The sequence below is a fragment of the Phalaenopsis equestris genome, unplaced genomic scaffold (genome assembly GCF_001263595.1).
Source record: "Phalaenopsis equestris unplaced genomic scaffold, ASM126359v1 Scaffold000087, whole genome shotgun sequence".
Classification (NCBI taxonomy): Eukaryota; Viridiplantae; Streptophyta; class Magnoliopsida; order Asparagales; family Orchidaceae; genus Phalaenopsis; species Phalaenopsis equestris.
In genome coordinates, this window is record NW_018164529.1 from 428040 (window position 1) to 439501 (window position 11462).

The following is an 11462-nucleotide window of genomic DNA, read 5'->3' on the forward strand; positions in this document are numbered from 1 at the left end:
CATGCAGCACACACTTAATGCATACTAATGTTGTATTTTGCTTATTCTATTTACTATGCAAATGAAGAAGCAAAACACATAGTACAAAATAGGCATAACAACTTTGCTTTGAAAGTGAAATGCTTTTCTTATTATTTTGTTATCCCTTTCTTATTTTGCAATTTGACAGAAGGCAATTTATAGCGACTATGATAGTTTTTTTTGTTTTGTATTATTACTTTCTTCATTATATTTAATTGCACATATTATAAATATTTGTATATGTGAAGTTCAACTAGAGAAACATTAGTTTCCGTAATTAGAAATGTCAACTGAATTTGAATACACGGCAATGAATTTGAAGTACAAGAAATAAAAACAATATGTAGAATACTAAAAAAATATTAATGCACAAAAATATATTAGTGTTTATGATGAATTCTCAATGATATGCATATCTCTAGTGTATAATGATGAGTTATACACTAGAGATAATGTTGTTCATTATCTCTTCATGTTATACTTATTGTTGTAGCCAATACATTTGACAACTTTATTTGTTAAGCTAGAATTGGTGAGGAAACTAAGATTATCTTGTTTAGGATGATTCAACTGATACTATTTGGTACAACCGAAATGCCATGAAGCATCGGTAATATGTGCATTTAAATTGACTAATCAACTAAAAAATCTTAATTCAATCATTATCTTTTTGAATATAGTATTCTAAATTAAGAGTTGAAGAATTTTTTTAGTTTTTGACTTTTAGAAAAAGAGATTGTTATCTTCTTTCAAGCTTAACTTCAACATTCTCCTCTAAAAACTCCTAATTTTTTTTCTCTTTAACTTGAGCATTTTTATTTTTTGTTTCTCTTTTGTTTTTTTTTTTCATTTCCATTTCCATTTTCTTATTTTCAAATCTTATTTTCAAATAGGATTACTCTATCTGATTATGCTTCTTTTTCGTTTTTTTGAATACCACTTCTCTTCTGAGTCTAATTCTCAAATATCTCTTAAATAAATTTAAAATATTTTAATTTAATGGATACTAACTAAGAAATAATTTGCTTGAATCAATTAATTACTAAGTTGTATATATATTTGATGAGTTAATTTTTTATAGCAAAGTTTAATCTAAAAGTTTAAAAATTCTTATATATTTGAGTAATTAATTATACTTAGAGGTCAATAATTATGGAGTCACCAATGATTTCAAAATATAATTGAAGGTTCACATCACCTCTACTTATTTTATTCACCTCTTGTTAAATCATGCTATATCCTAATTACATCTCTCATTTCGTTATATGTACTTATAAAATGTAAATATCTAATCATACTTTAGGACGTTGTTTTAAAATTATCATTTCCCATAAACGTATTTTTGACATTTACACATGAAAGTAACAACAAAAAAAGAAAAAGTATAGCAAGGTAAAACATGAATATATAATAAAAGAAAAACATAATACAAATAGTAAAAAACACCACATCTAACTCACATACCCACCACACAAAATACTAAAGTCGCAGAACATAATCACCCTTTTTAGACTAGAAACATGAAATCAGATGAACATAGGTATAATTATTCATAAAAAAAAAAAAATGCAAGAAGTTGATCTAGTCATAATCATAACTCAGACGCCATCATTGTGCTCCTAAATATGACTGTGACATAGGTGACTCTAGATATACGACTTAACAAAAATAAACACATTCAAATAATAAATTAAGAAATGATATATTGCATTGCATCCCAATAATCTTTTAGTTTAACATCCTCAATCTAACCAAACCACACACACCATGCACATGCATCATTCAACAAAAGCAAACATGCAATTAAATTACAGGATAACGATTGATTTACTTCCCAAGTAGTGCTTGGTTTTACGCCCTTTTTCTAACACTGTCAAATCATACAAAAAAAAAATTCCTCCAGGAACGAATTTCCATTTTGATAGTCCTTAATCAATTGCTCAATGTTTTAGATGCTATGAAGACTCTCCAATATTATTTAATTTTAATCCCAAATTTTCACCTATTTCAAATTTTAAACTTATTTTCTAGACCCTACTTTAAAATCCCTTACAATTTTTTTGATTCCATTCTAAAACACTTGTCAAAGGTATAAGTAGGGGTAGAACTAGATTATAAATTTGAAATGTTAATTCGTCATCTTGAGCTCTACTAGTTAACTCTTCATTATGTAAATCAATATTTGTCATAATAGTTGAATGAAAATATCTGCCAAAAATAATTTGAATCTCAACATCATCCTTCATATACAAAATAACAAAATCAATCGAGAAGATGAACTTATCAACTTTCAATAAGATATTCTCTATAACCCCTAGAAAAAGTAAAAAAAAAATGTTCTACTAATTTAAGGGTCATAGTGGTAGGTTGAAGTTTTCCTAGTCCTACTCTCTTAAACACTACAAAAATAATAAATTTATGCTAGCTCCTAAATTGAACAATGTCTTTCTCATAAATTGGTCTCTTATAGGGCATGAAATGGTAAAACTACCCGGATCTTTCAGTTTTTATGGGAGTTTTTTTTTAATTGTAGCACTACAATCCTCAGTTAATACGACATTTTCAAGATGAGAAAATCTACAGTTTTTAATTTAAAAATTCATTCATAAATTTCATATAACTGGGCATTTGTTCAAGAGCTTATAAAAATGAGATGTTAATAGCGATCTTCTTGAACTCTTCTAAAAATTAGGATAATTATTGATCAAGTTCTGTTAATAGCGATCTTCTTGAACTCTTCTAAAAATTAGGATAATTATTGATCAAGTTCTTACCATATTATTCTTTGAGAAAAAGGTGGTGGATGTCTCTCAAGTTTCTTTCTAAGGATATGAGCGTGTTTTTCTTAAGTCTTTTGAAGGTTTTTCAATAGTTTCTCATACTTAAGTTCTTCTAATTTAGCTTTCTCTATAGTCACCCCTTCTAACTCTTCTTCGCTCCTAAGATTAATGAATTGACACTGCTTTTCACACTAGTCATTAGGATTCACCTTAGTGCTGCTAGGTAATGCCCCTTGATGTCTATGACTTAATGAGTTTGCTAACTATCCTAATAATAACGTTATGTTCTTTATGGTTGTAGCTTCTCTATAGTCAATTTCACATTTGCAACACTAAGTCTTTCAAAATTTTCTCATTTTCAAATTCAGTATTTGAAATGAAGTCAAAAGGATGACCAGGTTTGGCGTCAAAGAAATTACTACCTGGTTATTTCAAATTCCTAAGTTATTTTATTGGTTACAAATGTGATAATTGTTTCTAAAATTTTGATTGTTATTTAAATTAAACTTTAAGTAATTTTTCAGCCAAGATGATGACTGTTATAATAAGAGTTATTAGGTTTGTTATCACTTAAATTTTAGAACTCTACAAGTACAACACACTCGGATAACCAAATTGTTCATAAAAATTATTATCATTTATTAGTTATCCTGGTGTGGAATTCACACTTAAATTGTCTCTCTTCTTGTAAATAAGAAATACCTGCGCAGTTAATATTGACAACATCTGGTGATTTGACATCTCTCCTAATATTCTTTTTAAGTTTTGTGGTTTTTTTTTTTTTAATGATTTTCTTAATCTTAGGTTCACATGGTCTAGTTCAACAAAGGGAGTCTTATACATACTCAATTAAGACTAACTAGCAACTCTAAATAAACCGATAACAATTATAGACTAACTAGCAACTCTAAATAAACCGATAAAAATATAATTGATCATGATTTATTGAAAAACTATTAAAATATGCGCATGTGTTGAAAATAGAAGCAAAAAAAAGTATTATTTTTTGATTTTCTGATACCAAAATAGCAAATGAAAGACAATAAAAATAAAAAACCATAATTTTCAAGTCTACACAATAACGCTTCAACTAAAATCTTCTTAAAATGGAAATTCAACTTCATTCACGGACAACGTCGCCAAAAACTTGATACAACCGAAATGATATGAAGCACCGCTGAAATGCAAGTATAGCTGTTGACTAAGTAGTATATGAAATTGAGTTCGTTTATCGATCCCATGAGGAATGAGTTAACTCTCAAAGTCTGAAAAGTTCTATAGTTTATTGGTTTTTAGACTACGCTGAAGGTTCAAAATTTCTAATCCTAATTTTTTTTCAAAAAGTTAAACAAATATCTAATTTTGAGTTTAAACAATTAATACCTCCCTTGAATTGGTTTTATGCAAACTAGATCTATCAAAGTGACTCTAATAAAGTTGGCAATTAGGAGCAACAATCTTTTTAAGCCCTTCTCGACGGTCATAACAAAATTAGAGCTTCATATTTAATGTAGTCCTCTAACAAAAAAAAAAACTCCGATTCTTGTAAATTTTCCTTTACAATTATACCATCCTAACAATAATATTTATATTCTCGTAGAGTAGTACATGCTAACTAAATTGTTCTACTAGCTGATACGTGTGGATTTAGTGTGTTAGTTTCGCAAATATTTTTCATTATTACAAAATACATACGACAGATACAACAACAAATATTCAAATTAATCTCAATAAAATAACTTATATTAAAATAATTTTATATTTTAATAATCTTTAAACTGTCAAAATCTTCTTTAAAAATAACGCAAATATACATATCACTCAAGTAATAAATGGCTCTAATAGAGTTCTAGATATCGATCCCACAAGTAATTTAAGATTATAATGTAAAGTTCTATTTTAAAAATACAAAATGTATAGTGTGAAGTTTTAATATTAAGTAACAAGTGAATGCTAATTAAAATGCAGTTGAAAGATAAAGTTAACTAAACTAAATGCTAACCTTTCAAAAGTAAAATTACGAAAATTAAAACTAAGATGTTTTGATGGAAAGTTCAAATTTAAGAAAGCTTCATTCCTCTTTACAATTAGTATATGATTTGTGATGAAATTAAAATCATTTGAATATATATATATATATATATATATATATATATATATATTATTTTGTACCAAATAGGAGCAATCTTATTCTTCAGAGTTTGGTCCATAATTCTGTGGTTAGGCTAGAAGGATACTAGCTGCGACTCCAGTGCACCCACTACTCCCTCCCTTGAGGGCTAACAATCTCGCATCAATTTCCAATCAACTAGACCAAATTGAGGATTTTAATCTGTCACATTAAAATCTCCAATTCTGCATCTAACAAAGTTAACAAAGTATATCATCTAACAAAGTATATTTCCCTATTTATTGCTCCCAATTCCATGGATGAAATACTCTCCCATGAAATCAAATGTGATTTTCCTAATGCTGTAGAAATCATAGCCCTTTCAGAATATATGTTTCTTAACATATTTTAATGTTTCAATTGGCCAGATCAAAAAGTAAATGAAGATCGGAGTTCAAATCATCACAAATTATTGACATTTAAAACCATATAAAACAAAATCAATTCTTCACAAAATCATATATCTAAGTAGGGAGAAGGACAAAGAAGACTACTCAGAATTTATGAGAAGGATATGATAAAACACGGATTTCACATATAAAAATAAGTTTACAAAACAAAATAAATAAAAGACATAACTTATCTCACATTCCTTCCCAAACAAACTCCTAGAAGTTATCTCCAAGTCTTTCTCTCTTTACAGACACTCTCAATTCTATCTTAGAATTGTAATGAAGAAAAAATCTCTAACCTTCCCTCTCCTCTTACAATCCTTGAAGAAAACCTCCAAGCCCTTGAATTTCTCACACTCTCTCTCTCTAACTCTCATTCTTCACGCCACACACCTCATGCCCAAAACTCCTGCCCCCCTCTCTCTCCTTCAAGCCCTAGACTTCCTTCTCTTTTATTAAAAGCTACCTTCCATCAAAACGAATTCAAAATTCTCTCCAAAATTCTATCCAAAAGTCAACTTTTTTTAATTCAAAAGATATGTCTATTGATCTAAGAGACACATCCCTTCATAAAAGAACCTTCCAAAGTGTCTAGATGCATCGAATCACTCCAAGGGGTGTTTAGAACAAGTGTCTTTTTGAAAATTTGTGCAAAATTCGTCTCGAACCGCCTTAATCCGCAAAAGTCATCCCTGAAGCATCTTGCACCAAATCTGGTGCAACATGCGCCAACTCTCTATCAAATGGCGCATCTGGCGCCAATTGGCGCATCATGGGCCAATTTGCTGAAGGCCACGTTGTTGTGGGTTTTGGCGCATATGGTGACGAACCGGCGCATCTAGCACAAATCTGGGGCATCATGCGCCAGAATTCGAAACTTCACTATTTTGACTCCAAATTTCGTTATGTTTGCTACTTTCGCTCCAAATACCTAAAATTAATATACTTGAAACAAAAATATGAAAATACCTTTCTTTAAAGTGTAATATCACCAAAAATAAACATAAAATATATACTTAAAACAATATATTATTTTGGTGTATCACTAGCTTACTCTCATAGTACTAGATCATAACCTATTTTACCATCCTAAGTGATCTGTTTATCAGTAAATTATATGTACAAGGTTTAACTATCAATTTAAATACAATTTAAAATTTGTTGTAAAATTAAATTTTAAGAAAGTTCAAACAACCTCACTGATATTCTCCATTGATTAACAAGAATGTATAGTGAAATCACTGAGTTATACACAATTTAGAGTACTTTTTTAGATCCTTTCATTGAAATGCTCTGACTGCTTTTGAGTATTCTCCTTCTCTGTGTCATTTGTGTTCACTCCACTATCCATTATCCTCTTATGGCTTTGTCACTCAAAATTATTTGTATACATCTTATATATATATATATATATATATATATATACACACACACACACACACAGTATACATCTTATATATATATATATATATATATATATATATATATTGGGGGAGAAATGCCATTAATTGAGGCATTCGAAGCAAAATCGCATGATTTCAAGTTCCCATAAGCCATATCTGGTACCTAGAAGCCCATATTTTGCACTATTTTCCTATTATTGGGTGCATTAGTGTCCCAAACTAGTGCCCAAAATTTTGGCTCTAGTTTCGGGCATCTATGCACCCAAGACTGACATATGGGAACTAGTTTAACATAATTAGCCTAATTTAGCCAATTTTGATCAGTTTCATCTACTTGCTCCTCAAGTTGTCTAATCACATGTGCATTGTGTATACAATCACAAATACTATGAAAATCATATTACTCAATTTATTCAAATGAGAGTGAAACCCAAAATTATGATTGTGTAAATGATACATGTTATAGTGTTGGTAGCCATGATGACATGTATAGTGCACTGGAAAACAAATTTGCTTTTTTGATGCAACGATGCAGGTGGGTTGATGGGCTTGGTTCTATATGAACCGGTGATTATGAGCTCCATAGAATTGATGCTTTGGACTCACTCAAAATGAAAGAATGAGATGAGATAGTCTATTGTCTGCTTTTGGGTAAATTAAAGTCAAATGAGATAATAGATAAGACAGAAGCCAAAGATTTTGCCATCATTTTGCGAGGATTTATAAATCTGGGTTTCAAAGTTTGGGTATAAACCCTTTTATTTAATTACCTCTCACGATAATAGGAGAGCACTTTCGATCAAGCCAGTCATTAAGTGCTAATTTTCATAAGTATATGTTAACAATAGACTTAAATTTTAAATTATAAAATTATCACTATTAGCTTAGTATGAATGGTGAAAGAAATGTTGATGAACTCGATTAAGATCTCATGGTTCTGTTATCCTTAGTTGTAGTGGACCATAATTCAATTAGTTTGAGGAGGTAGTTAACCCAACTTGATAGAATGATCCATCTTAGCAACCATGAGTTGCTTACATGGGGTGAATGTTTGTTTAAGGGAACTAATTAAACTTGACCCTAGCCAAAAATGAGATTTGTACCTTTTCAGGTATACCCTATATTTAATGGCTAAAATAAACAAAGTCATTCAGAAAAATATAAGTAATAACTGTGACCATAATATAGTGGATCAAATTGGGTCAAACCACTTGCTGAGAGTGCTCTGATCGTAACTGCTTCATTATGGAGCCAATTAGCCAGACCATGCGAATGGAGGAAATGAGTCACCTCCTTACTACAACAAAATTAAGTGTTAATTTGGTAGTATAATTGATATGATATTTGTCTATTGTAAGCTTAGGTTAATCTTAGGTTTATCACTCTTAACAAATGGTAGCATTTTATAGGAAGAAAAGGTAAGAATGAATGTAATATGTAATCATTTAGCATGAATCACATTCTGAGATTATGATAGGTAACAGATAAATATGAAATACATTAGTCGCATTATTTAAACAAAAATGATTATAAAAACTAAATAAATAATAATTATTAAATTATTTGTGCATCAAATATAATAAATATTGATCATTGGCACACTCTTAAGCTCTACTAGGTGAGAAAAAGTCACTCCAATTAATAAATATTGCATTTTTTAATCATCGATTTCCTCACCAAAAAAGAAAATCTCTTGGAATAAAATGTTAAGCTTTGAAAAAAACACTTATGATAAATTGATTTGCCCGAGAGCTCATAAATCTCTGCAACATCAAAACCTCATTGTTCATGTTGTTGAGCTCCACTCCTAGATCATTGACAACTTCAAAATGATTAATTAAAGCAATGAATCTTTAAGTGAAGCTCTTAACTAGAATTATTTGAAGCTCACAAAAGAACTACACTTACATCTTGTACTTTCTACAACATGTTTATACTGGCAATATCACCATCAAAACTCTGCCTTTTTATGAACTTTTTTCTTTTTTATCATGGAGATAACTAGTTTACTTATATTTCAAAACCTAAGCATAACTGATAGTTTTGATGTATCCGCTTCTTTTTCTACGACTTATTAGCAATTATTGAGAATTTAAGCATTCTAAGAAAAAGGAGCAACATTTAAATTTTTTTTTAACAATTCTTATTTTCTTGAAATAGAAGTTAGCCCATATAATGAGCATAACAATATTCAAAGATTTAAAGTTGTGGGATGGAGAATAAATCTGTAGCTCTATTGAGTCACTCACTATTAATTGGTTTGCTGAAGAAATTTTCCTCCTCATAATGGCAACAAGTTATTCTAACAAATTGACCAACTTGTGTTTCCCTTGAACCATATGAGTGCCACTAGAAGATTCTCAAAGTCTCTTCATATATTTAGATAAAATTTCAATAACATTTTCTTTTCACATATTTTCATCAGTCTTCTCCTCCTCTATCTTTTTAAAGAATGGGGTAAAAGTTTACTCCCCATATTTCTTCCAAGCTTCTATTTCGTTATTTCATTGAACTAAAATTTTTAATGTCAATTCCATAAAGCTTTCAAGCATGATACATGAATCCAAGAACATAGAAGATGAAAAAATCCTCAGAAGGATCAAAGTATTTTATAGAATTCATTTACAAAAAAAAAAGGATAAAGAAACTTTTAAGTTCATAAATGATTGAAATTTGAGTAATTTGTCGACTCAATAAATAGATATTTCATTCATTCTTTTGTTCTATATATTCAAAACCCTCCAAAAATTCAAGAAAGTTAAACAAAAAAGAAAACAAGTTAATGCAGGTTATATTAAGCCAAACAGAACAAATTCGGACTAAATCAATTTCGGCCGAATCAAACAGATCAAAATTCATTAGAAAACACAATCTCTTACACCTGTGACCCACGTGGAAATCGCCTAACATTCGCCCCGAACTGACCAAGCCAGGTCCTCTATAGTTGCCGCCACGTTATCCTCGTCTCAACTTACCTGTCCGCCAGGCACCATCGGATAATCACCACATGCTTGGAATCCACCGGCCTACGCCGCCACTTAAAACATACTCCCGACCGCTGTCAATATAATTTAAAAAAAAATTCTACAGTCTCCAAATCCCAACGGCTACTTTCCTACCAGAGACTTCGATTGATCCACGCGTCATCAAGATTCGAACCCGTATAATAATCCAGCGTCAATTTCACGCTGCGTCTGGACCGGACGCGGTGATATCACTCGCATGGAACATTCTGGCTTCCGTGTTCGAACCTCCGAGGGTAACATAGTAGTTTCGTCGTCAAACTAGTTTTATATTCTTAATTACTTTTTTGAATGCTATATATTTTCGGTCGAACTCGGTCGTAGTGGACCGAGGGGATTTGCTCTTTCGAAGAGGACCAACTCTGTAGTAGTCTTTTCTTAGGTAACTCCCGGATTCTTCAGTGCTCGCTCCATTGTTCTGTAAAAGCTTCTTCCTTTAAGTTTTTGCTATTCTATTTCCTACGTATTTGCTTACTCACGCTCAATTTCATATGGCCACTTTTGTTACACAGCGGTGACAAGGAGTCCGAGAGTTCTTCGTTCCGATTTGTTTATTATAAATGGCAATAGGAATTGAAAATGACAACGGTACAAAATCCCTTGTGGGGATCTGTAAACCTGGCAGGAGGAGGCATTGGTGCAGAAATGCCCCAAATTTGAAAAGATTCAATGAGGGATTGATTCATGGAGTAGAAGTATCAAGTTTTCTTGAATCGTTGCCCCAAGATATTGTGGTAAATTTATTGATGAGAATTATGTTGTTCTAAAGTTAGAGCTTGGCATTTTTCAAATACTTACCTTAATTTCTGCAGGTTAATATTCTGACAAAATTGAGACATGGTGACTTGAAGCATAGCCTCTTGGTCTCCAAATTTATAAGTGAAGCAGTGAGTCCTTATAGAGACTTGAAGAAATATTGAATTTTGAATTCTCTTGCCTTAGCATATGTACTCCTTTTGTTTAATTTCCTTTTATTTATATCCATATCCAGGCATTAGTTGCAAGGAAAACACATTTTCTGTACACTACTCCAGCAACAAAGCCTGCCTTTAGTAGAAACTTGGAGCTAAGTGATTCAGAGATTTCAAGAGCTCCAAAAGCTTTGGAGCAAATGAGAGCTAAGAAACAGAAAGCCAAAAGATTTCAGTGCAATGGGAGAAGGCTTTCAAGCATTTTTGCACTTCTATGAAAAGAAAAAGAAGAAAAAAAAAGAGAAGGAATAATGCGCAGATAAATTCCGGGCATGATGTATAGTTTATATAACTGCTTTTTATTGTGCCCTGTGAAGAATTCGTATTATAATCGACAGTAGGATCACTTCAATACTTGAATTGAAGAAAATTAGGTGAAAATGTATTTTTCAAATGTTTTTTTTCTTACATATTTTCCTTAATGGAAAATTTCTAGGAATGATTTTAAAAATGTGATTCTACGATGTCATAATTATGTATGAATATAATAGTTTCATGTTTTTTGAGCCAAAAACTTGCCATATTTAACATTTGAAGCTTCTTTACTTGTTACATTCTCTAATGTTTTCCTTGCTTGGAATTGAAGCAGTTTTTTTTTTTTTTTTTTGTTCAGTCTAACTGCTTATTCCAACTTCAAGTTCTCTGTTTGGTAAGAAAAACTCTCATAAGTTTGAACCATCCTTTCCTTAAATTTGCATTCCT

General features: G+C 30.8%; 1 protein-coding gene across 3 annotated transcripts; it reads left to right on the plus strand.

The window, feature by feature from the left end:
- Positions 1-10091: 10091 nt before the first annotated feature.
- On the plus strand, positions 10092-11167 carry LOC110019912 (F-box protein SKIP27-like). 3 transcript variants are annotated; one of them, XM_020717778.1, is made up of 4 exons: positions 10092-10171; positions 10302-10523; positions 10602-10676; positions 10781-11166. In XM_020717778.1, exons 2-4 carry the CDS (start codon positions 10350-10352, stop codon positions 10976-10978), a joined length of 447 nt encoding a protein of 148 aa, XP_020573437.1. In that variant the 5' UTR covers positions 10092-10171; positions 10302-10349; the 3' UTR covers positions 10979-11166. The 3 variants fall into 3 exon arrangements, with proteins under 3 accessions (XP_020573437.1, XP_020573438.1, XP_020573440.1); XM_020717781.1 differs by having other exon boundaries at positions 10132-10209; positions 10781-11167; XM_020717779.1 differs by having other exon boundaries at positions 10118-10523; positions 10781-11167.
- Positions 11168-11462: the final 295 nt, after the last annotated feature.

Bases quoted from the DNA above. Each gene is read 5' to 3' on its own strand.
- LOC110019912 (XM_020717778.1), top strand. From the start codon at position 10,350: ATGGCAATAGGAATTGAAAATGACAACGGTACAAAATCCCTTGTGGGG. The intron at 10,524-10,601 runs GTAAATTTATTG...TAATTTCTGCAG, and splicing joins CGTTGCCCCAAGATATTGTG to GTTAATATTCTGACAAAATT. The intron at 10,677-10,780 runs GTGAGTCCTTAT...ATCCATATCCAG, and splicing joins CCAAATTTATAAGTGAAGCA to GCATTAGTTGCAAGGAAAAC.